A 27,211-nucleotide genomic window follows, 5' to 3' on the forward strand; every position below is an offset into this window, starting at 1 on the left:
CTTGCACACCAGATTAATGTAATATATGATTTTACATGCAACTGGAACCCAAGAGAAATCAAATTAGTCACAGTATCACACGTAAAATCCATGGACCCCATTCTAACTTCAACCTGAGCATAAAAGCCCATGAGAGCAGCAGTGCACAGCAAAAGACAGTTATCCTGAAACTGACACACGCAGAATTTATTCTGCAGAATTTCTGCAAATGTCATTTCCTCTTGACATCTAGCTATGATGCTAAAGCAATTTTTTTAAAAGGACTCTGATGCCAGTGTTCTTAAGTGCATTTATATGACTCAAGAAAAGGTCCGTACTGAGGGCACTGAACTCCTCCATCTAGAGAATAAGTACAGTACAGGCAATGGCAGTGCAAGCTTTCCCACACATCTGCAAGCTTTCCCACACATCATACTTGTCTGAAGAGACCACCTCTTGGGGTAAGAAGGTAGCCCAGTTTCTGTGCAGTCACTTATTGGTCTCTCTGATGAAAAACTCAACAATAGTTTCATTTATGTTGTGATGGAGTTTTTGAGCTGTGAATATCTGTCCACCCAAAGTGGCCTGAAACCAATTTAGCTCTACATAGACCAGCAAACAACTTCCAGAGAGTAACAATTCTAGGTCACTACCAACTGCTGTGTCTTCACCAGATTTATGTTCTTTTTTCTATAATAAAAACGATTATGTAATAAATCTAGCAGCTCAGGTCCTGCCTTAATGCCAAAAGAAGGCATCATATAACCAAGTGAAAGTCTACTTCCTCTTGTTCTCGATCTCCACTCCTTACATATCTTAGGAGAAGTGATTCTGAAAAGGCTTTATTGCACAATTCCTACCCCTATGCCAGCTTCCATTACTCTGCCTCTCTCCAGCTGCACACAAAACAACACCCTCTGTCAAATTATTTCCCAGGCACTGATTCAACACAGCAGGTTAGCAGAGGAAGGATGGCTTAAGAGGCTTCTAAAATTAGAATGTCTTGAAAAGTCTGTTTTAAATATTAAATTGGCCACAGGACTTAGCTGAAATTTGCCTGTTCAAACCTGGCTTCCTGAAAAGAAAGAGAAACATTATGCAAAAGAAAAGGTTTTTGGGGTGTCAAGTTTTTCAGCACAGCAGACTACAATGGCAACTTGCCAGGAGCATGAGGGTTATATTAAATTGCCATATTTTTAAAAAAATGAAAAATACACACACACAGCCATGATGTGTTTAGATACTTTTATCCTATGAGAAGGATTAATAGAAATTGTTCAATGGCTAACTTCACCAATAGATGAAAAAACCCCTAAAACCCTGGAACCAGTAGCTGATAAGCCTTACTCTCACCCTCCTACATCTGCACACCATATTCCCTCCTCACTATTTTCTGACCTCCCTCACATACTTCCTAATAGCATCACACAGAACCATAGCACTCCACTTAAATGCTGTACACAGCTGCAAGAAGGCAACTAGCAGAGCATTGGGTTGTTTAAGTAAGAGGGAAGGTGGGTCTGGTGGGTTGGACTGAAAGCCAGGTGATTTGGTTCTGATCCTTTCTCTTGTGAGTGACCCTTGGCAGAGCAAGTCAATCTGTGCTCATATTGTCTTGTCTCACAGGATTGCTATACGACTTAGTTCATTAGTGTTTGTAAACTGCGTTGAGCTCCTCAGATGGGAGGTGTTATAGAAGTGAAATGTTTGTTACCACCTAAATCAATGATTATCAAACTAGTCCATAGACTTTTGGTGGTCTATGAAGCACATACAAGTCACATAGTGCTGACTCCTCTCCTTGCTCTCAGCTTCTAAGTTATATAAAGATATAGCTTAAAATACATTCAATATTTTCCTAATTTTCCCTCTCATAAGTTTTTGCTGCAGGATTACACAAACAGTAAATGGGAAGCAATCTGCTAGGCAAAGCTCAAAGCTTCTTATCAAGGCTTTGATGCCTAACCCCTTTACGATCCATTCACCATTCATTAAGGGGCAGGCTACTCAGGAAGAACAGGGGTTTAAAAAGCCAGCTCCTACGTGGCCAGAGGAGCTAGTGACCAGGAGCAGTTAACAGGGGTGTTTTGTGATGGCGTTTTAAAGAACGAGTGTGAGAGCCGGATACACTCGATTAACATTCTCTGTATTTAGACTAGTAAACACCTCTCAAAGCAACAAAAACAAAGCTGCAGGAGTAAAAAGAATGCAGGCAGAGTGGGGGATAGCCAGTGGGGGATAGCCAGTTTATTGCAGCACATATGATTACTGCCTTATGGGGAGGAGGCATATTTGTGCATTAGGTGTCAGGTGCTCATGGCCCTCAGAGAGAGTACCGGTTCTGGAGATCAGAGTGACTGAACTGGAGGAGCTAAGGGAGACAGAGAGGTATATAAATGAGAGTTTCCGGGATACAGCAGAGCAGTTCCATCCCTGGTCTGACAGTCTCTGTGCTATTGAGGAGGATGAAAGTCTCGGGGAAGGAGAACATCAAACTGGAGTGGAGGGAAACAATCTCATTGTTGGGACTCTCCTTCCAGATGACATCACAGTATCCTCTCACACTGAGAATACCTCTTCAGGGGTGGGAATCCCAGTTATTAGGAAGAGACAGGTAATAGTAATAGGAGATTCAATCATTAGAAATATAGATAGCTGGGTTTATGATGACTGGAAGAACTGCATGGTGAATTGCCTGCCAAGTGCAAAGGTCACAGATCTCTCAAGACATCTAGACAGATGTGCAGTGCTGAGAAGCTGGTGGTCATGGTACATGTTGGTACCAGTGACATAAGGAAAGGTAGGAGAGAGGTCCTGGAGGCCAAATTTAGGCTGCTAGGTAAGAGACTGAAGTCCAGGACCTCCATGGTAGCATTCTCTGAAATGCTTTCAGTCTCATATGCAGGGCCAGTTAGACAGACAGAACTGCAGGGTTTCAATGCATTGAAGAGATCATGGTGTAGGGAGGAGGGGTTTAGGTTTATTAGGAACTGGAGAACCTTTTGGGAAAGGAGGAGCCTATACAGAAAGAATGGGCTCCACCTAAACCAAAACAGAACCAGACTGATAGCATGTAAAATTTAAAAGGTTGTAGAGGAATTTTTAAACTAAGGGCTGGGGAAAAGCCAACAGGTGTAGAGGTGTGCATGGTTCAGAGGCTCTATTAACAGGGATTCTTTATATCCTAGTAGGGAGGAGAGGATATAAGTTGATAAAGTCCAGGTAGGGACTGAAGAGAAAGTCAAATGAAAAAGTCTCAATCAATTACATCACATAATAGCAGACAACTAAGAAGTGACACATTTTATAAGTGCTTATATATATATATACGAATGCTAGAAGTCTAAATACTATGATGGGTGAACTAGAGTGCTTGGTATGAAATGAGGTTATTGATATACTAGGCATCACAGAAACTTGGCAGAATGATGATAATCAATGGGACATGGTAATATCAGGTTACAAAATATACAGGAAGGACAGAATAGGTCATGCTCGTGGGGGAATGGCACTATATGTGAAAGAAAGCATAGGAGTCAAATATAGTAAAAATCTTAAATGAATCAAACTGTACCATAGAATCTCTATGGATAGAAAATCCATGCTTGAATAATAAGAATATAGCAGTATGAATAGCCTTCCAATATCTGACCAGGATGGTGATGGTGACTGTGAAATGCTCAGGTAGATTAGAGAGGCTACAAAAATAGAAAACAACAATAATGAGGGATTTCAACTATCCCCATATTGACAAGGTACATGTTACCTCAGGACAGGATGCAGAAACAGAATTTCTAAACACTATAAATGACTGCTTCTTGGAGGAGCTAGTACTGGAACTCACAAGTTGAGAGGCAGTTTTAAGTGGAGCACAGGATCTGGTCCAAGAGGTGAATATATAGCTGAACAGCTCGATAACAGTGACCATAATACAATTAAATTTAAAATCTTTGTTGAGGGGATACCAAAGAAGCCAACCACAGTAGCATTTAACTTCAGAAAGGGGAACTACACAAAAATGAGAAAACTAGTTAAACATAAATTAAAAGATGCAGTTATAAGAGTGAAATGCCTTCAAGTTGCATGGAAACTTTTAAAAAATACCATAGTAGAGGCTGAAATTAAATGTATACCCAGTAAGACGATAAAAAAAGTTCCACCATGGCTAAACGGAGTAAAAGAAGCAGTGAAAGACAAAAAGGCATCCTTTAAATCCTTTAAATATTGATAATTAAACACTACTGAGGAAAATAGAAAGGAGCATATAGGGATGTGTGGCTGTCCATCCCTATCAGTCTCAGAAGGAGGCCATGCCCCCTCATTGTCCCATACCTTAAAAGGCAATCTGTATGGGGGAAATTAGCAGTCAAAGGGCTCTGACCTTGAGGCAGGGCAGAGCTAGTAAGCGGTCTAGGGTCTCAGATCCTGAGGCAGGGCAGAGCACTAAACAATCTATCTTCCTGTCTGAGTGAAGCAATGAAGGTCCTTGGGAAGGCCTCTAGGAGTGACTTGACCTGTTTCCAGTGTTCCTCCGTAAGGGTATCTCCCAGAAGGGGTTCCATATGCTCGGCCATCACAGGGGGCTGTGGCCCCAGCTCCAGCTGTGGGAGGTACAGGTGATCAACAGCCCCTCCTGATCGTGCCATGGTTTCAGGAGATTGAGATGATAAACCTGGCACTTCGTCCAGGGATCCAGTTGGCGGATCTTGTAAGCGATGGGACCTGTCTGGCGGATCACTTCATACAAGCCCTGCCCTGGACTCCTTGGTGGGAAATAGCATGAGTACTCAATCCCCCAGCTTGACAGTCCGGGCGCATGTTCCCCTATTGTAAACTCGTGCCTGGGCCCTTGAGCAGCTTAGAGAGTCTCCTTTGCTAGATCTCTGGCCCGGGACAGGCATTCTTGTAGTTGCAACACATACTGGAGGGGTCCCTGGGCCTGATATGGGGTCTGTTACTATGTGTCCCACATTAGGGCAAGCAACCCCAAGGTTGGCACCCATCCAGATGCTCAGATGGTGAAAATTTGGTGGTGGCCTGCAGCACGTCCCTGATGGCAAGCAACAGGGGAGGGATCAGTTGATCCCAGTGGCGCAATTCCTCCAGGTGGAATTTCTGGAGCACTTCCTTCAGAGTTTGGTTGAAGCGTTCAACCAACCTGTCCATCTGAGGGTGGTAAACTGATGTCCATAGCTTCTTGACCTCCAGGATGCCGCAGATTTCACGGAGCAGCCAGGAGGTGAAGTTCATCCGTTGGTCCGTCAAGATCTCCTGGTGTAAGCCCACCTTGGCGTATATCTTCAAGAGCTTTGTGGTGATGGTACTGGCAGTGGCACTCTTTAGGCAGACAGCCTCGAAAAAAATGAGTGGTGTAGTCCATTATTACGAGGATGTAGTGGAAGTCCACGATGCTTTTCATCAGAGGCCCCAATAGGTCCATTGCTAGCTTCTCAAAGTGTATTCCCACCAGCGAGAGGGGGACCAAGGGGGCTTTCAGGACCCTTGGAGGCACCACCAACTGGCACCCTGGACAGGAAGCACAGTAGTCTTTGACATCCTGGTGCACACCCGGCCTGAAGAAGCTGACCAAGACCTGGGCCAGGATCTTCTCCTGACCCAGATGGCCGGCGGTGGGGATGTCATCAGCTAACCTTAATATGACCCATCAGTGACACCGAGGCAGCACCAGTTTGGATTAGATCTCACAGGTCTGAGGTTAATTTGAAATGCGGCTACTGTGCAGCCGGCCATGTCTGCCTTCCTTTTGATCCCAGCTCTAATCAACTCCCAGCGCCCACAGGGTGTCCCCCCTCTTCTGGCTGAGTTGGTGCATCGTGTCCTTGCACATTGCGATCATCAGGCGGACTAGTGGGTCACTAGTTCTGCCTGGCCTTGCCCCACATCTGTACCTTTGAGGGGGTTTCTATTCAAGAGCCATCTGCACCAGTGGGCCTCAGAGGCTCGCGGTTCATAGCACTTGAGGAAAATCTGGCCAGTCCTGGCCCAGGATGATGGGGTAGGGTAGCTTCGGGACCATTGTAATGGTCTGGGTCATGCTGCCCATGGTCAGCAAGACTTAAGCCATGGGATAGGCCTTCACATCCCTTTGAATGCACTGGAGGTGGATCTGGCCTAGGGTCTGGTTGCTCGCCAGGGCAAGTCACTGACTCACTAAGGTCTGTCTACAGCCAGAGTCCACTAGAGTGTGCATGAGCCTTCTGCCAAAGTCCACGGGGACCGACACCTTGGCAGTGAGGCGCCAGCAGGTGTAGCCAGGAGCAGTCCATGCTGGGCACTGATACTGGTGATGTCCAAACTGGCTGCATATGAAGCAGGACCAAATTTCAGCAGGGCTGGTCCACGACTCAGGGTTTCGTGGATGCTTTGGAGGGTCTGATTTCACCTGTGGGTGGCCCGCGGGATGGTGCGGCAGCTCATGGCAGGGGGCCATTGCTGTGGCAGCCGTTGCGAGTCGGGCTCAGCCTTGTGGTCATCTGAGGGCTGGAAGGTCTCCCTGAGCCCAGGAGGTTTTGTGTTGCTGTGGCGGCTTTAGGTGCCATTAGGGCTTCAGCAGCAAGAAAGTCATCCATTAAACATACTGCCACATTCACGGTGGTGGGGTGGTGGCACATGATCCAGGTCCTCCCCTGAACCGGGAGGATGTGTAGGAATTGTTCTGTGACCACCTGCTCAGCTATCTTCAAGACAGACTTGGACTCATCTCTACTTAGATATGATACCAGCTAGCAACATATTTTAACTCTGTATGTGAGCCAAATATATTAAAGCAAAATATTTAAAAATATAACTAGAAATGGACTGTTATGACAATTCAAAACAGAGAGAATCAGCAGTATGTAAGGTATCTAGACAGTGTCCCCACTAAAAAAGACCTAACGTGACATGTGCCTATCATCATCCTGACCACATTGTTTTATCCCTGGTTCCTCTACCTTTGTTTTTGGTCTTTTTCAGATAGAAAACTCTTTGTGGGCAGGGATTGTGTCTTCTTAATTTTTTTGTACATTAAGTACCATAATGGGACCTTGCCCCTGACTGGATGCTACTGCAATATAAATAACAATCAACTTTTAGTTTGGATCTGGAAGGGATGCCCCTGAAAAATGTGATCACTTCAGGTACCAAGTATACAGGAGAAGCATGAAGAAAGAAGAATTAAGAAGCAGATACAAGGGGGAAAGGAAGAATACTTGTCAGACAAAAATAAAAAAATCCTCTAACTAGGAGGATAACTAGAAGCATATCCTTCCGATGCTCCTGTCATATCTTCTCTTATCTTGCTAAAGGGTGCTGTATATAATGCAGTGAAAAAGAAGGTTTCGTAATCATGAATTTGTATATAATAGTATTTTGTGTTTTGGCATCCTTTCAGTGCCCAAAAAGATGCATACATTGTCGACTGCCCCGAGGTTTAAAAAATCGTGTGTCAGACCTCAAAAAAAATCATGAGATATTGTCTTTTTAAATAGATAAATTTTTGCAGAAATGTATTTGTTTTGACGAATCATTAGCCAGGTAGGTTTCTCAGATCTAGAATGGTATTTTTGGTCAAACCAGAGAGAGAGATCCCAGAATAGCCAATAGCCCAGCAGTTAGGGCACTCAGCCTGATACAGCTCAGGGATTTGAATCCTCCCAGATACTCCCACATCCAAGTTAAATGCCACTGGTTCTTTTTATTTGCCTTTTGGGATTTGGGTTTCATTGTAAAGCTTTTCTAGACCCCTATATGAGCTAAAAATGCACCTTTTTAAAAAACTAAAACTGAGATTCTCACATAATCACGACTCCAGAAACTGAGCTTTAAGGAAAAATACCAAAAATCAAAAGAGTTGACAACACTGAGGGTGTTAAATTAAAGTTTCTTGCCCTATTTTTTGCAAAGGCTGTCTTCACTAATTGTTAAGGTTGAAAGTTAGCCATAGAGAGGTTCCCTGTTCACAGGTTAGTCACACTCTCCCACATACCCACCCATACTATAGTATAAACCCTTTTGTCATCAGTCTCTTGGGCCATTCTGTGGCAAGGAAAGTGACAGAGTCATTCTGAGCTCCCTCCCATCCACTGACAGTTCACGCAGCCAAATTAGTTCCTCTGTTGGGAAATCAATATGGACCTAACTTCAAAACATCAGCCCTTGAGAGCAGCCAAGGGAAAAGTGGGGGCAGAAAAAAAGGCAAAGTAAGTTGGAGCAGAGGAGAAGGAAAGCTGATGACGTGATAGTTCCCAAATTCCCCAGTTCATTTAGAGAGCTGTCCCTTGACATTATATTCACATTTGTCAAGAATACATGGACCCTGATGCAAGTGGCCAGGCTCCACTTCTAGTGTAGCAGAGACAGCAGGTCTCCTTCCAGAGAGATATACCACACCTCAGACTCAGGCCTTAAATAAAGAGATGCTTACAGCTTGGAGGTGAGCAGACAATCCCGCCATCCACCCACTACTGACCCAAAAATCCTAATGATGGGGAGGGGGCCTATCCATAGGACTCTGCAGGCAGTATACTTTTTAGGGGATTACTGCACTTCTTGGGTGGTTAAAATCACTTGGACATCAGCCTCATGCCTTTCCATATCAGAGACATGTTATACTCATCCAGAAATGCCCTGGCTGTCACGGCATATTTCTTAATTACACATACGCAGGCACATGCACCAACAGTTTTATTCTGGCTGTTGTTATCTATGCTTCTCTCTCTCCCCTCATGTATATCCGGCATGATGCAATGTAAGTTGGTTTGCAGCAACAGTCTGGGACATTTAAACAAATTTATTTTTGTCCGATTTAATATCTAGAATATTTCAGCTTGCTGCTTTGTGTAAGATTCATTCCCTACATGCAGGTGAATAAACAGAGATTTAATGTTTTCCCCTTTGAGGGTGTGTTTACTTTGTCTTTTATTGTAAGTTTTAAATTTTCCAACCCTTCAAAACTGCAGGGATCCAAAGTAGCAGCATTCCAACCAAATCACAGCACAAAACCCAGATCCACCCAATCTGCTGAAGATAAAAACATCTGAAACAGTAAAAATGAAGAGATCCATGACACTCAGATCAAGAAACAAATATGACATAAAAAGATATGTAGGATACTTCACTCTCTCATTTAATTCTTTTACGAAGCAATGCCTAAAATGGTACAAAACAGGAGGGAACAGAAAAAAAGTGAGAGAAAGGACTTCATCCTGCCCATCTATTAGCAGCACTTATTGACATATGTGCAGGGAAATGGAAGATTAAATAAATCTATTTTAAAATTTATAGATCCCACACCTGAAATCTGAAGTAATATCTCTCTCTCATACACACACACACAAATACACACACACACACACTCACAAATATAAGTAAATATAAGCAATAGTCAGCATTTTCCACAGAAATATTAGGTATCACTAAAATGATGAGCACATTCTTAACTATTGTGTGCTATCACATTTTTATTGTAGGACTATAGAACAGTTACTGGCATGACAAGGAAATATCATATACAAATACTTAACTATAGCTTGTAAGCTCTTGTGAGCAGAAACCATGCCTTATTCGACAATTGTACAGCACTAAGCACACTTGTCAGTGATTCACAAATACCAAATTCTGTTAGTGATATATCATGAGAGGTTAGTAAGATGTGTGTGAGTGTTGTTGTTTTTAAATCATTATTAAAGTAAACTAAAAGGTGCAGGGAAAGGGAACTTTTTACCTGCTGCAATCCAAGTGCAGAGTTGTATGTGTCTGCTGCAAGAGTTGTCATTACACACACAAGACTCTGCACAGGAACCTTATTTTAATTATCTGAGATGCCCCCCGAGGTGTTCACTAGCCTCTACCCTGGCTCCTCAGGAGCAGTGGTGAGCAAGTACCAGGGCAGCGGTGAGCAAGCACCTCAGGGAGCATCTCATGGCAGCTGGGCTCCTTCAAGGGAGAGACAAGAGCGCATCAGGGGCACAGCTCAGAGCTGTGCCACCCATCCTGCCTGGGGAGCACCCAGCTGTGCAGAGGCAGCCCAGCTCAGGAAGCGGGGCAGGAAGGGCTTCTGGGCAGCCCCGGCTTCCACAGCACAGAGAACCAGGGGCCCAAGAGGGTGGAGCGGCTCCCGCCAGCTTCCAATCCGCCAACTCCTGGCAGGAAGCGATAGTTTTCAAACTGTAGGGTGCGTCCCCCTAGGAAGGGTGCGCTGCACAGTTTGAAAACCTCTGTGCTAAATGGAAGGCAGAAATCTGGGTGGGACCTGTGATGCCACATGGCTCCCATGCATCACCTCTGGTTTGGGGGGCAACATCCCCCCATACTCCTCCCCAATCTCTGCCCCTGTTGGCAACCCTGGGATCCCCAGGTGAGCTGGCAGGAAGCTGGGCAGGTTTCCAATGGAAGCCTGATTGTGTTTTGATGGAAGTTTGTCAAAACCATGATGTTCTCACCCAGCTTTTTCAGTTTTGACAAATCAGCATTTTCCGATGAAAAGCCATTTTGTAGAAAAGTTTCCAACCAGCAGGTAAAATAATTTTTAAAAACCCATACAAATTCAGTTTACAGTAATAATAAACGATTTTAAAAATAAAGGCTGTACATGAGAGATAGGATGGCCCAGTGATTTGATTCAGGCAGTAGCCTAGGACTTGCTCTGCCACAGAATTCGTCTGTGACCTTGGACAAATCACCTAATCCAGGGGTGTCAAACTCGCTGATGGTGACGGCGGCAGGGTTCTGCAGAGGAAGGTACAATGAGGATAATAGCACTACCCTATCTCACAGGCATTTTGTGAGGCTAAATAAACATTAATGATTCTGTGAAAAGGGTCTGCTCAGGAGGTCTCTCCATCTGCACAGAGGAGTAGATTTGGTCCTAAAGTTTTCAGCACTTTAAATGGGAATGAATCTTTGATAGGAAATGAATAAGTCTCACTGTATAGGCTTTTGCAAGCACACACATTGAGGAGGTGGGGCTATGAAGAATGATTTCTAATGAGCTTTATAAACAATTTCCTCAGAAACTTACTTTTCATGAAGAGAAAAAAAATTGTTCCCTTATGTGTCTTTCCTGATGCTTCAAGCCTTGCCTGAGTTTCTAACAACTATTCAAGGTTTTTAAGAGCTTCTTTTAAAGCATATAATTATAGTCTAGAAACAGGGTCATTATGTTCTTTCTGTTCTTGAAGGCAAATTGTTAGAAACATATTGGCACATGTGTTTTAGCCTCTGAAAAACTGGGATTAACCAGAATGGTTAAAGCATAATTTTAGGCACCCCCAGTAAACCTTGAGTAATTAAATATAGACTTTCCCAGTTCCTAATGCAATCTGTCTCTCATATTTTTTAATGTTTTGGTACATTGATATGTACAGGAAACAGATCAGCATATCTGGTAGTACAGAAATACTTTAAAATAATAGAATAATTGATTCAATTAGCTGGATTAGTCGTTAAAGCACAGTTCCTCACCATAGCATGACTGTAAAAACAACACTGTGGTGTTCCACACTTATTATGTCTCAGGGAGTTCCAGATCAAGTTTGCTCAATTTACAATATGTATGTGTATAAAATATGTGTGTATACATATACAACCCTGAACTGCCAGTCCTATAAACCCAGCCTGTCAAGCAGTGACCTCTCTCAACTTCATCAGTAACAAAGATTCTGCAGGTCAAGTTCTGCCCTCCATTGCACCTGTTCAAACCCATTGCCTGCAGCAGTGATGCAGGGGTCTCAAGAGGTCAGAATTTGGATTTGCAGTGGGAAACTAGCTAACAGTTCTGTTGATGTGTGAGCTAGAATACAATCCAGCTCATTTTCTTAGTGGTGGCTTTGCAGAGCCAACAAGAGTATCAAACATATTTAAGTAGGCATATATACATTGGAGAGCTAAGATCAGAATCTGGCCCAGAGAGCCAACTGTTCAATAAGGAAGTGAAATCTTATACAGGCCCGTTTCAGAGTAGAATCAGCATGTGTCTTAGTATACTCAGTTTTCATTGCTAACTAGTTGTATAGCAGAAGCACTCAGAGGTCCTATACAGTATTCTGGTCACACTGAGTTGGGCACTGTACATACAAAGAAGATGGTTTCTACTACAAAGCTTACAGTCAGTACTACAGAGGAGTGTGGAAACAATGGAGAAAAGATAAAGGTAACTAATAAGAAAACAAGATTGAATAGTTGAGCTATTTATATATATATATATATATATATATATATATATATAACTAATCTACACAAATGTGTGTATATTATTTATTGAAGCACATACATACACAGTCTTATTTTTGCCAAGGGGGTAAGGAAGTAGGAAGACTGCATGCTGAAAGATCTCTTGAGAGCAGATCCACCAGCCCTACTGCTCAAACAGCTTCCCCTCACCAGCAAACCTTTGTTTTTCTCCAGACAGGAACAGCAGAGAAGATTTGTCAGCCAGGATACTGGCAGGAAGACACAATATGTCCCACAGAGAGGGTATTAATGGGGGGGAGCTGACAAGAGATGAGGGCACCTCCCCCATAACTGCTCTATCCCCCTGCTTCCCACACTCCTTAGCATCCTCCTGCAGCAATTAAACTCAGCCTTCAGCCTCTATAATTCCCATAACCATCTGATTTCTATCACCTCCCCCTCCCAACAGTCATTAACCCCAGGCCCACCTGGTACAAAGCCTTCCTGGGGCACTAGGGCTATGTGCTGAGCCCAGTCAGGGAGATATTGAACTAGAAGAGTGTGTTGGAGCTACCAAAAGTTAGGATGAATTAGGAGAATAGGAGTTATTGAACAAGAGACTTCGAAAGGTATAAAGGTGTGTGTAAAAAACGTATCAAGCACAGAAGTGCTGAATTGATAGTCAGAGATAACAAACCTAAGAAATAAAGATAAAACCTTCCACATTAACCAAAAATATCCAGCGGTAGCTCCATGACTTGGTACAGCACAGATCCTGTGACCAATGAAAATCTAAAGCAAAATATCTGCCTTACACATTACAGATTATCATCTGTCAATTTCCTGACAGATTTCAGGAGCATAGCAAAATATTATAAAGCAGCAAATTTCCAATTTTGTTATTGTTCTTCTAATTTCAAGGCTTCCTAGTGTGATTTGGGTTTTTTGTTGTTGGGTTTTTTTAATTACTCTTGGATGCATACCTTGCATGCCATGTGTTGGCTGGGAGCATATTTTTACAGACCTCTCCTAATGCAAATACTGACAGACTGCTAACTGTAGAGGCATTAGCAGGTGCCACATCAGTATAAGACTGGTTGAAAATGTAGCTTGTGATCTGGAATGTCATTTTTTACAAAACAGTTGTGTGCTATTTGGAGAACTGTTAGGTGTCAAAATACAGATAATTTGAATGTGAAAAGTAACCCAGGTGCCAAAATTCACAAATCTGCAAACTAACAAGCAGGAGCTCCCTTGTTCTCTGCTATGGTCCTAGTTGAAAAAATGCCTCCAAAACCAAGGGGAAAACATGTCAGTGTACCACATACCTACAGAAAAAAGTTTGCCCAAAGCTTACCCATCACTTCACCTCAGGCAGCATAAAACCTAATGGTTTGGTTTGGATTTTTTAAAAACACATTATTGAAAAATTATCCAAGGGAACAGGCAAGAAACTGCATGAACAAGTTACGATTCACTCTCACCATACTTTAACCATTGGTGAATTTGCACATAACATAGTTAGGTACAAATAAAGCAAGTTTATAGGATTACAAAGTAGATACACAGAGAATAACTCACTCAGACAAAAAAACCACATCAGTTTTTTATGCTGGAAAGCCAACTGATTTTCATGGACTCTATTTCACCAATAAAAGTCACCCTATTACCCATACTCATAACCTATTCAAGGCTGCAAATTTATTAAGGGAATGAGAACAAAGTATCTAAAACAGAAGGTGGACAGTCTTGACAGCTGAGAAAAGGAATGTGGTTCGGGGAACACCAGTTTTGCCAGTACTAGTCACCTCCGTTTTTCCACCCTTATGGAAAAAATCCTACAAAATTTAACTGTGTTTTATATGAAAGCTTCTCTGAATCCCTGATATCTTTTTAATAGGTTTTTTTAAAACCATTGTATAGAGCAGGGATAGATAGCCCTCTATTAGAATCTATATGATGGTTCAAAAACCCTGTGATATAGAACAAGTATAACTTTTCCTATAGACCTGACGGGCGAGACCCTTCTCATTTCCTCATCCATTCAGAGATGGTCTAGGCCTGCTTCTGTGTACAGAGACTGTTGATTGGCTCCAACCACCTGCACCAGGACTACATCCAGTAGCACGTTCCCTCCTCCGCAACAGTGGCTTCCAGTGGGTATGGAGCCTCATCAATTTTGATGGGAGCCGAGTTAGGCCAACAGTGAGTGCTCTGGAAAACCACAGCCTTCAAACTTAAAAAACAAATATTACTGCTTTGAAGTACAATGCCATCTCTGCAAGTGTCATTGCTTGGGACTAGTTTGCTTTTTAACCATATCTGTCAACCTGAATGCACTACTTACCTCTCATGATCACCAGCAGTAAAATGTAATTAAAGGATGTAAGACCCTTGAGTCTCACAGTCATAAGGAACTATAATTACCATTAGAAAAGTCTTTTTCATCTAAAATAGCATGTTTTAGAAATCTAATTAAGAAGTTATTTGCAATTTACTTTACTACAAGGTACAAGACTACGGAACATGTACTTATCAATACATACAAGTTAAATGGGAAGAAAAATAATTACTGTCCCCTTTTAAAAGCCAGCTAAAGTCTCTATTTCCTAAGGAAACAAGAATCTTGCCAGCCTTAATTATAGTTTCCTCCAACTGTAACATTCATGGGTCTTAAATCCTTTACTTAGTTTTATTGCCAGTAATTAGGTGAAGTACATGGTGCCTTTCCAAAAGATAAAAACTATTTAAAAAGTTAAGAATTTTGTCAAGAAGCATAGATACTTTGCTTTTACTAAATGCACACCTCACTTTGTTTCATATTAAGAAGTTTACTGAATTAATTTCAGACCAAAATGTAAATATGGTGCTTGGATTAGTTCCAGATGAGTTAACATTTAAAGCATTATTTCTCATTTATGATGCCTTCACCAAACACATTGGGCAGTAAAATTGCAGCCAGATCCCTTATTACTAAAAAGCTTGTGTGAGTAAGTGAGACTGTAGGCATTAAGGAAACAAAAATTATACAAAAAGTTAACCAAGTATTGAACTAGAATTGTAAGTTTTCCTTGAGCCTTAAACGTTTACTGTTCTGCAAAAGTACATGAATTTTGAGTCTCTGAACAAACATAATATGAAAGCAAGGATAAAACATCCCCATCTGTATTGTTCATTTGTTTTGATCATTAAAGCCCACTCTTTTATTTCTGATATTACTTCTTGAGATACTGTACTAGTCAATGATCTATACATACATTTTTAGTAACACTGTAACTCATGATTACCTCCACTTTTAAGTCTTTGCTAAGCAGTGAGAGCATACCAGGTTTTTCTGTGTAGATCATAAAGTACATGAATTAGTGAAGTTCTGTTCTATAGAAAATCAATTATAGAGGCAAACTTCATTATATTTAAAATACAAAAAGTACATGCAGACAATGGGTGTTTGGCAAAACAACATAGCAGCAAACAAACTGGGGAACTTCACAATGTTGTATCCCTTATTAGTGTGATTTGTTATTTTTGAAGTTTAATGGATAATTGTGTAGCCTAACTTTTAATATCAGCTTTGTGTCTCACTAAGATATGATTAAATGTTAAAAACAAGTTTAAAATATACTTAATTCATTTGCTACTTTTAGTGACTTAGATAGGTATTTAATAAACTCAATGTGACTGCAGGGCTGTATCTAGGGGCATAATTTATCTTACTATATTCAGAAAAATACATCAACTGTGAGGGCAGAGAGAATAGTACTGGACTAACAGGTTCTTTGCCACAATTTCTGAAAACAGTGGGCCACATTCTGCCCTGCTTATTTACCATCCTACAAGCCAGCACCACCACATGACCAAGTAAGTGGTGGTTTTGATTGCAGCTCTTTGGAAGCAAGGACTCCTTGTCTATAGATAGCTGGATGAGTGCTGCAGGAACTGTGGCCGAAATAGCAAGAGGTATCATGCCTGACTGAGCTGGGTGCCATTTTTTTCTGGAATTATCCAAAACTGTGGTATAATCAAGTCAAGGTCTCCCTTTTCCTGTCTTAGGTATAGTATACATATAGATATGGTTAAAGTCACCTCTGTGGCCCAGTCAACTGCAACCACAGTGTAAGCATGTCTCCAGGTACTGGTCCTGTGACCGCATGTCTGGACCTGGTGCCGTGGGCACATTTTTATGTGTGGCTGCTCCAACTCTGGTTTTTAGAAAGAACAAGTTCAGCATAGTACAGACAAACACCTTCAGGGCCTGATGTAAAGACAAAGTTAAACTCTGCTAGATAGCTTTTTTAACACTCTCAGACTTGCCAAAACTCTCACCTTAAGTAAAAAATCTGGTTCAGTAAACTCAACTCCCCCATTTTATGTCTCCTTTTCCTTTAATTGAAAGCTCAAATTGAGCTTCATGCCTACTCTACAGGACCTTTCTGAAAGTCTCTTGGGGGTGCCCTTGCAATCATCTAGCATGGGAACACAGGGGCTCCCCACTGAAGTTATAGGAAAGTCTTACACTATAGCCACAGTGAAGCGATTTGAGCCACTTGAAGATACTTACACTGCATGTTCAGCTCAAAGGTGGACTGCAGTGGAGAAGTAGGCCAGCTCCAACTTCCATTACAGATCTGTGTGAGGCTGGTGCTGGCTGAAGAGATACGTCGGAGAAGAACCAACATGTCACAGTTCAGAGCAACTGCACCTGTTTTTCCCCTTCTTGGTCCAGCAAGGGCACCAAACCTAGGCTCCCAGCTCCTCAGCTGTCACCTTTCTTGGGGAGAGACCCTTGTCTCTCTCCCTCCTGATTGGTTATTGCCTGCCTACACTGTGAGAGGCCCAGCCAATCAGACTGCCTAACAGGCCTTGTTTTTCTTTCTCCTCAGAAGCTATAAATGGCATAATTGCCCACAGTTATGAGGTATCACACAGCTCTTCTTAAGCGAGCACATTTATTCTTAAAGTAAAAGCATTACGGCAAAATATATTAAAAACAATTTAAAAAACCTCTATGCCTGCTAATAAGCTTACCAGAGAGCTTCCAACTCCACCAAGGGCTCTGACCAGTGAACAGTCCCTCAAATCCCGCCAAAGAGCTTTTTTATGGTCACAAGTTCATAACAGCAGTTAGTTCAGAACAAGCACCCCCATCTATCTGTGAGACACTCTTTTATCAGTTTGACCCTCTAATTTTGTCCTCATGTAACAGGTGATCAGCAGATGGTGGGTTTTTCTCAGGACACAGCTTCAAAAGCATGGATCCAGATATGGGTAATTTGCATTCCCCTCCTTCCAAATACTTCTTAGGAAACCCACTCAACTACTAGTTCAGTCTTGTCTGGCCCATTGTTTTAAAAAAGTCCTTTGAAGCTCATAATATTTCCCAGGGTTTACATTAGTACTGCCCTCCCCACAAAGTTACATACAATCCTACAATGATATATAAACATTTGCATTTTTAATACAATGAACCCCCAAGATACTTAAACTTAATTCAGTTAGGTTCATTTAATTCAATAAGGTTTGTCCAGGATAATGCAGGAAATTGCCATATCTGTCAAATTGTGTACATGGGGATACAGAATAGGTTGGCAGGGAGAGGTGGATCTGACACGTGTGTATAGGGGAAAGTCAAGAAAGAGAAGAGGTGAAAAAGGAAACTGAACACCTCGCATGTTTGCTTACAACTTGGCCATCTGTATATCCATCTACTCTCTGGTCAGAGACAACTGGTAAGATACTGGAAGGCAACCTGAACCTTGGGGTTGTAGGGATGTATCTGCTTAAAGTTCTGAAGAAAGAAATTTGCTTGCTAAATAAAATGGGTGCATTCAGAAAGATCAAATCTAATTTAGGCTTCTGTGTTGCTATATCTGCATTTTGTACAGTGGAACCCTTCATGCTGTACACTAAGAAAAATATGGTCATTTTTGTAGCTTTGTATTAGACTATGACTGATTTCTGATTGGCAGAGAAAAACAAGGTTACTTACCAGTAACTGATGTTCTTCGAGATGTGTTGCTCATGTCCATTACACTATAGGGTGAGTGCACACCACCATGCACGGTTCGCGGAACTTTTTTCTCCTTAGCAGACCCTGTAGTGCTGGCTCTGGTGCCCCCTGGAGTCCTGCGCACATGCCACAGTATATGAGGCACTACCTGCCCTATGCCCCCTCAGTCCCTTCTTTCTGCCAACTCCGGCAGTGGGGACAGGGGGTGGGTTGTGGAATGGACATGAGCAACACATGTCAAAGAACATCAGTTACTGGTAAATAACCTTGTTTTCTTCTTCGAGTGATTGCTCATGTCCATTCCACTATAGGTGACTAAAAAGCAATACCTTGCAGGTGGGTAGGAGTTACCAGTGAGCTGCCCTCAGCATGGCTCTGCCGAATCTTGCGTCCTCTCTCGCCTGCTGGACGATGGCGTAGTGGGACGTGAAGGTATGCATCGACGACCAGGTGGCGGCTTTGCAGATCTTCTGCAGGGGCAGTCTCTCCAGGAAGGCTGTAGACGAGGCTTGAGCTCTGGCTGAGTGCGCTGTGATGGTTCCAGGAAGCAGCACCCTTGCCTTCTCGTAGCAGAACTTGATGCATGATGTAATCCATGAGGAGATGCGCTGAGTGAAAACAGGTGAGCCTTTCATCCGGTCAGCCACTGCAACAAAGAACTGCGTCAATTTCCAGAATGGCTTTGTATGCTCGATGTAGAAGGCCAGGGCTCGTCTCACGTCCAGCGAATGCCATCTCCTCTCCTCCTCTGAACTGTGCAGTTTTGTAAAAAACACGGAGAGAAAAATATCTTGGTCACAATGAAATTGGGAAACCACCTTGGGCAGGAAGGCTGGATGTGGCTTTAACTGCACCTTATCCTTATAAAATACTGTATAAGGAGGTTCCGAGGTCAAGGCCCTAATTTCGGAGACCCTCCTAGCTGAGATAATGGCCACCTGGAAGGCTACCTTCCATGAAAGCATGAGCAGGGGGCATGAAGCCATGGGTTCAAAGGGGGGCCCTGTGAGTCTCGAGAGAACCAGGTTGAGATCCCAGGGAGGCACCGGGTCATGGAACTGCGGATAAAGCCTCTCCACCCCGTTGAGGAACCTGACCGACATGGGATGGGAGAACAGGGATCTCCCCTCTAGCGGCTGATGGAAGGCCAAAATGGCCACCAGGTGAACCCTCAATGAGGCTAGCTCCAGACCCTGGAGCTTTAGCTGGAGCAGGTACTCCAGGATCGCCTGTATAGGCGAGAGGCTGGGCGGAATACCCCGGGACTCCGCCCAAGAGGTAAACTGCCTCCACTTAGCCCAATACATGACCTGTGTAGAAGGTTTCCTGCTGCCAAGCAGGACTTGTTGGACCTGCACCAAGGAGGCTCTCGCTCCCTCCGTCAGTCTCAAAGCCTCCAGGCCGTGAGGTGCAGGGAGTCCAGGTCCAGGTACAACAGGTGATCATGGTCCTAGGATAGAAGGTCGTGCCGTCTCAGGAGCTCCAGGGGCAGGGCGATCGAAAGGTCCAGCAGCATGCTGAACCAATGCTGTCTCAGACAGGCCGGAGCGATGAGTATAACATCTGCCCTGTCCCTCTTTATTTTCAGCAGGACCTTGGGCAGAAGCGGAATGGGCGGAAACGCTTACATGAGGGTCCCCGTCCAGTCGATGAGGAACGTGTTGGAAATCGACCCAGTCTCGCGACCCCAGAGTGAGTAGAACTTTGGACACTTGGTGTTCCAGGCTGACGTGAATAAGTCCAGTTGGGGAACACCCCACTTCTGGAAGATCATAGTCACAACCTCCGAGTGCAACGACCAGTCATAGCGGGGTAGAAATAACCTGTTGAGGTGATCTACCTCGTCATTCCTCACTCCTGGGAGGTGAGAGGCAGTCAAGTGGAAATAGTGCCTCATGGCAAAGTCCCACAGATGGGTAGCTTCCTTGCAGAGAGCAGAAGAGCACATTCCCCCCTGCCTGTTTATATAAAACATAGCTGTGGTGTTGTCCGTCAGCACCTGCACCACTCTGCCTGTCAGGAATTGGAGGAACACCCTGCACATTAGGCGAATAGCCCTCAGTTCCTTCACGTTGATGTGCAGGTGCCTCTCCTCCCCCGACCAGAGCCCCTGAGTGCTTAGGTTGGCACTGATGTGGGCTCCTCATCCCACATCCGAGGCGTCTGAGATTAGGGTGACCGATGGGACCATCTCCCTGAACGGAACGCCCTTCAACACTGCCCTGGGAGACCTCCACCAGTTTAGGGAGGCTAGGACGAGTGGGGGAACTGTGACCACCCGATCCAGTGGGTGTCTGCTCGGCACATATACCGAGGCCAACCATGCCTGAAGTGGTCTGAGCCTCAGGCAAGCTAGTCTCACTATGTACGTGCAGGCCGCCATATGGCCTAACAGCTGTAGGTAGTGCCTGGCTGTTGTCGTAGGACATCGGTGCAGCTGGGAGATGATAGAGACCATCGCCTCAAAACGTGGCTGAGGCAGGAAGGCTCTGGCCTGAGAGGAGTCCAGGGTGGCCCCAATAAATTCTATACGTTGCACTGGGGTTAATGTGGACTTCTGCTCATTTATGAGCAGTCCCAGTCTGCTGCACATGGAGCAAGTGAGGGTCACGCTCTCCTGCACTTGGGACGTAGACCTGCCCCTGATCAGCCAATCGTCCATGTAAGGGAAGATTTGCACACCCTTTCGCCTCAGGTGGGCCCGCCACTACTGCCATGCATTTGGTGAACACCCTTGTAGTCGAAGATAGGCCAAAGGGTAGGGCTGTAAATTGGTAGTGGGAGCCAGCCACCGTGAAAAAGAGGAAGTGCCTGTGGCTGGGGAGAATGGACAAATGAAAGTATGTGTTCTTGAGGTCGAGGGTGGCGTACCCGTCTCCTGGATCCAGGGAAGAGATTATGGAGGCTAGGGAAACCATGCGAAACCTGAGTCCTTTGACATATTGTTTAGATAACACAGATCTAATATGGGTCTCAGACCCCCCTTTGCCTTGGGGATGAGGAAGTACCTCGAATAGAACCTCTTCCCCCTTCTGCCTTGAGAGACCATAACCACTGCTCCTACGTTGAGGAGGGTGTCCACCTCCTACAACAGGAGTTGCTTGTGAGAGGGGTCCCTGAAGAGGGACTGAGGGGGGAATTATTGCGGGGGGGTAGAAGTAAACTGTAGGGTGTAGCCACCTGAGACTATCCTGAGGACCCAACAGTCTGACGTGATCTTTGCCCATTCGGGATAGAAGGGCCTTAACCTGTTTAGGACGGGGCGGGGCGGATCCAGGAGAGCAGTAGGGGCGCCACCCTCGGGCGCACCATCAAAACTGCCTCCTCCAATTGCCCGACCCCCTGGAGGGCCCCTGCTGGGGGACTGAGGATGAGCTGGGGGGCTGATTTTGTCTTCTAAACCCCCTATTTCTATCCCTATTTCTGTAGGGTTGAAAGGACCTAGGCGGAGGCCTTGGTTGCTGCTGCACCTGGGGCCATGACTGCTGCCTGGAAGCCTGGGGCGTGTTCAGGCCCAGGGAGCGAAGCGTGGCCCGGGAGTCCTTCAGACTGTGCAGCTTCGCATCGGTCTGATCAGAGAACAGGGCCGACCCATCGAAGGAGAGGTCCTGGATCGATTGCAGCCACGAGCACCTTCTCATGGAAATAGCGGAGGCTATGGCCCTACCCGCCGAGTCAGCAGTGTCACTGGACATCTGGAACGGTGACCTAGCCATTGTGATTCCTTCGTCCAGGATGGTGGTAAAGTCTGCGGACTGGTCCTGGGGCAGGGCCTCAGCAAACTGCCTGAGGGAGTCCTACAAGTTAAAATTATATCTCCCCAGGAGGGCCTGATGGTTGGCAATCCTGAACTGCAGGGCTGCCAAAGAATAAATTTTTCTCCCAAACAAATCCAGCTTTTTGTTACCTTTGTTCTTGGGAGTGGAACCTGGCTGACCTTGCTTGTCCCTCTGGTTCCTGGTGAGAGAACAAATACTCGAACCCTTCGGCTGGGAAATAATACTTTTTCTTTGCCACCTTTAACGTAGGGGTGACCAAGGAAGGGGTTTGCCACAGGGCCCTTACAATTTTGAGGACCCTATCGTGGACTGGCAAGGCCACTCTCGCTGGGGCAGCCGCCGCCAGCAGATTGAAGAGGATATCATCGGCCTCCTCTAACTCCTTCACCTTCAGCCCCAGGTTAGAGGCCACCCTCTTGAGCAGCTCCTGGTGCGCCCTGAAATACTCCAGTGGCACCATGTGGTCCCGGGAGACTGCCTCATCCGGTGAGGAGGAAGAGGACTGCTGAGGCGCATCCTGTGGGTGCTCCCCCACCTGACATGTGCCCGTAGAGGATCCCTCCATGGGGTCCGACTCCTCATCCAAGGAGTGGTGTCTTTGGGCCTTCTCATGTGCCGGAGGCATGCACTGAACCCCTGATGACAGGATGGATTGGGGCCCCAGACCCATCTGGGAGCCCCATGGGGCCAATAATGGCCATTGTTGTGGCCATTGTCTCTGGGGCCAACCTGGGGCTGACTGCGCCACCTGCTGTGATGCCTTGTGGGGGTGTCAGCTGTCCCGATTACTGTCCCCCCTGTGAAACCCCAAGCCACTGGACCGGCGGTGCCATGCACATCGTTGGTCCTGGGCACCCTTCCATGCCAGGGACCGTCCTCTCGATGCCTCTGACCTGGAGGATGACGAGGACCACCTCCGTCACCGCGAGCAGTGCTGACGGACGGAGTGCCGTCTCGGTACCGACGACTTGCAGCGCCACTTGCCCTTCGGTGACCGAGACTGGCGCTACTCTGAACTCCGTGGTGCTGAGCCGGACTCCAGCGACCGGGTTCCACATTGAGGACTGCATGGTGCTGGGTCCTTGGATGGCGACCGGGTTCTGCGCCTCCTCAGTGTGGGCGAACTCCTCGGTGCCAGGGATCTTGAATGGGAGCTGTCCGAGCGCCGCCTGGCAGGTCTCGACTGGTACCACCTCTTGGCCTGCGCTGTCTCCAGTGCCGGGGACCGATGTCAACACCGACAGGGAGACTCCTCGTCCTGAGTCGAAGCAGGCCGGCTCAATGACACCGACCTGGAGCGACTGCTGGGGGAGAGTCCTCACTCTACCCCCAGTGGCCGTTCAGCGGGAAATCTTCCTCCCTGTACTGGGGATCTCCACCACCCTTTGTGGGGACCCAATGCAGGCTTGCCCCTTCTCCCTCGGCAGAGGGGGGGCAGAAGTGGCGTAGGCAAGGCCAACAAGGCACTTGCTGCCTAAAAAGCCTCCGGTGTCAATGTCATTGGCAGGGGCACTCTCCCACTTCCAGGAGTTGGGGAAGGCTCCCTGCGTGGAGACGCAGGCACTGGAGAAGACTCAACAAGCCGAGCTCGGTGCATCTCAGCACTTGACCCTGCCCGTACCAATGGCGCAGGGGAGTGTCTGCGCTCCATGCACTGTTTCTTCTTTTTCGGCACTGGGGATGTTGCTCGGTGCCAAGTCGAGGCCAATGCCAGCAGTGCACTCTGCACCAAGGTTATGCTTGGTGCCAAGGTGGAGCGGGACGGCTCGGACGCCGGGCGGAGTGCTGCCTCCACGAGCAGGCCTTTTAATTGGATCTATCGGTCTTTCTGAGTCCGCGGTTTAATAGCCCTGCAGATCTTGGACTCAACCTTTCTGTGCTCTTCCCCCAAGCACGTAAGGCACTGATCGTGCGGGTTGCTGAGCAGGAAAGCCTTCCCACAGGAGGCACATGGCTTGAATCCTGGCAACCGGGGCATATTCCGGCCGCTCTAAGTCCCTGAAGGGACTTGCTTATCTAACTACACTTAACAACACTTAACAATTACTTAAAACTAACTAAACTACTTAGAATAACAACAGTTCAAACAAGGGAAATAGTACTTGCAGAGAGCAAGGCTAGTTCCAGCAACCATCATGGGCGGAAAGAAGAAACTGAGGGGGCATAGGGCCGGCAGTGCCTCATATACCGTGGCATATGCGCGGGGCTCCAGGGAGCATCAGAGTCGTGCATGGTGGTGTGCACTCACCCTATAGTAGAATGGACATGAGCAATCACTCGAAGAAGAATCTTACTTTGTTTGGAGATTTAACACACTTTAGCTCCATTTCTTCTACAACTCTTCTCCACCAGCCACCCCCAACCTTCCTTTAATTCTAACATCACAATGTTGTTTTCAGAACAGCATTATGTTTCACTTTTTATTCTGTACCGTGCAGCTAGAATCATCATCAGTATTAGGCCACTTAGTCACTTTTCACACATACATTTTAAGTATTTAGGAGGCTTGCCTTTTTGTTATTTTGTTTTTAACAATTCTGCTGCTTTTGTCCCCATCAAACCTGCAACTGAGAGAGTTGGGCTCATTTTATATTGAGGATGCTTTTTTTGCATCTGTATCCAATAAGAAACCACTTCCTCGCCCCTCAAGAAAAAGGTTCTTGAGGATGGTAGTGCGTGGGAGAAGAGGATTTATAACAAAGCTCTTATGGGTGGGAGTGGGAGAAATTAACACTAAGGCAAGTTTAACAAGAGAGATTTTTTATTTTAAAATCAGCCAGTACTGAAAAACAACATCTTGACCACAGCTGTAGAATTGGCAGGATTCCAACAATTAAATATCGATTATTGTATAAATCCTGTACTCCATAAAAATCCAATCAAATATTTAAAAGCTTTAAAATACACTCCATAACTCTTTCAACCCTTAACAATCTTCTTCCCGCTCCTGGCTGATATTTGACAGTTCTCCATTCTGTCAGGGTTGGCTTGATTAAAGCCTGAACATCAACTCCACAATAATACACGTATCATCTATAACAGCTTTAAGAAACAATATGGAACTCTCTTTTAGGGGAATGATCCTGAGGTGGTGTAATTTTATGAATTACCAATATGCTAAACTGAAGCTCAGTTCTCACTTTGCCCTGTGAATCCTCAATTCAGTGCTACATAAAGAAACAGGTTTTTGCTTGAAGGGCTGAGAAAGGTCTTAAATATAGCTTTTACACTTACAGTGCATTTTCCAGTGGCCTTTGTGCTTGGCCAGAGGAATGAGGAAGTTCCAAGCTCTTTCATGCAGAGGAATCCTATTTGGGTGTCCACTGGGTCAGGGTAGAGAGTATGCTCATGCATCATTTCCTCCAGAAGGCTTCCTGTTTCCATGGTCCTCAGAAAAGCTCTCCCAAAAAGACTTTTTCACAGTCAGGTCCATGAAGCAAGAAAAAAGCAAGACTTACACACAGCCACGGTGAAGAGAGCTCTATGAAACTATCTGAAGTTAAGTCTAGTGGTAGGAAACATAATGTTATTCCATGGGAAAATCTCCAAGTAGGTCCAGCTAGCAACCATTCTTCACAGTGGGAAGTTACACCATACAATTTTTTTTCCTGGCTCCATGATCATAGGAAACTTTTAGACCTGCTCTACAAGAGGGACTTAGGAGGGAAAAAATTATAAGTAAGGAACTGCCATTTTGGTTTTGAAAGCACTTAAAGTCTCCACATTAATGGAAAGCTGTTGAACTCTCTCGGACAAGTGCTGCCTTTCCCTGTATGTCTATGTAGGGCTTAGTCTTCTTTGGGAGTGGAAAGAAAAATTGAAATCATGCTGTATATGAGAAATCAGTGTAGTTAAACAGACTCTACATTTGATAGAAACCTTACAGGACAAAGTCTTTATACAGAAGAAAGAAGTGTGCTCCAGTAATTTTAGACAAGGGATTTGGAATCAGAAATCCTGACTTTGACACCACTCCCTCTGTGGCTTTGGACAAGTCAGTTGACCTCTTTCTCAGTTTCCCCTTCTCAAGTCTGGGTGATTATTAGTTAAGCTATTTTTGTTTAAAGTGCTGAATAAATTCTTACTATTAAAACAATCTGGGGACCCGAAAAGTAATTACTTTATCAAGTTAGTCCTTTGAACGAAGAATTATGCTCATCTCAGTCTTGGCACATCACTCTTGTTAGAGATATCACTAGCAACAAAGTGATAGTGTCATAAAACAAACAAACAAACCACAAAGTATCCAAAAGTTAAAATGCTCATCCAAATTTATCTAAGACTCTTTTGCATCAACAATAGGCTGGAATCCAACTGAGAGCAGGCTGTCTTATGTTACCCTGATACTTCAGCTACTGGCCAAATCCAGAAAGTGCAGAAGTGTGCAAATGTGAAATACTAGTATACAACTCAGAAAGTTTAACTAAATTTGCTTGGACCCAAGAAGAAGATCAGCTTGAAATTTTAGTTGAGATTCAAGTACATTCAAATCAAATCTCCCATCTCTAAGTATTATAAGTTTAGTATAATACACTCCATAGAAGAGGATCAAAACACCTTTTCTGAGAGAAAGCTAGAAAACAGAGAAGACCAAACTCTGCTCAGTTCCATTCTCATTTGCACACTAGTGTAAAGCAGGAGTCATGTAATTGGCTTCCTCACATGCACCTCACAGAAGGGTGCTGTGGGAAAGAGTGAAGGACTGGACAGCACCTTGAAAATGTAAAATAATATAATATTTGGCCCTTCATATAAGTTTTTGACACTAACACCATTTAAAAAGCTATTTATAATTATTTGCATCTGTACACACTTTTAAAGCTACTTGCAAAATGTTATTATATTCAGAAAAGTGATTCTCAGACTGACATGGTTGTATTCCGGTTTTTCTTTTGACTTCCTTTTTCAAACTTGCTTAGTTTGTAAGTCAAAAAGATTCCAAATTCCAAATCTGTAAATTCAAGTTGGAACCTAAAAGCCAAACTCAATTCTTTCATCAGACAGTGAGAGACCTGTCAACCAAGAATCTTCTTGATAACATGTGGCAGGGAGATTCCCACTCATCCTTCCATAGCTGACTCTGTGGAACTAATGGTAGTAAAAATTTGTTTGACGGAGTACGGCAAGCAGCTATACCTTCTTTAGCAGGAGGGAGACATATGCAAATGAAATAACTTCTCATTCAGTACATCTAATAGACCTTTGACCATGCCCTCCACTCTAGAACTTGATCGTAATGCATGAGTGCATGCAAGTCAGCTATTTAAACCTGCAC

At 44.7% G+C, this 27,211-nt stretch overlaps 1 protein-coding gene across 4 annotated transcripts in view; it reads right to left on the reverse strand.

Annotated features, from left to right (window-relative positions):
• Nucleotides 1-27,211, reverse strand: part of RSPO2 (R-spondin 2) — a 155,422-nt gene that overhangs the window by 97,205 nt on the left and 31,006 nt on the right. For 3 of the 4 annotated variants that reach the window (XM_067536057.1, XM_067536064.1, XM_067536074.1), the window contains exon 1: nt 1,391-1,429. The exons of the other annotated variant lie outside the window; for it this stretch is intronic. In XM_067536057.1, coding sequence (XP_067392158.1) covers nt 1,391-1,403 — 13 coding nt within the window. In that variant the 5' untranslated portion in view covers nt 1,404-1,429. Of the gene's footprint in view, nt 1-1,390; nt 1,430-27,211 lie in introns of those variants that run through there. 4 annotated transcript variants of the gene reach the window in all.

This window comes from Emydura macquarii, unplaced genomic scaffold, assembly GCF_026122565.2.
Source record: "Emydura macquarii macquarii isolate MOO-44397 ecotype Brisbane River unplaced genomic scaffold, CSIRO-AGI_Emac_v2 contig_383, whole genome shotgun sequence".
Classification (NCBI taxonomy): domain Eukaryota; kingdom Metazoa; phylum Chordata; order Testudines; family Chelidae; genus Emydura; species Emydura macquarii.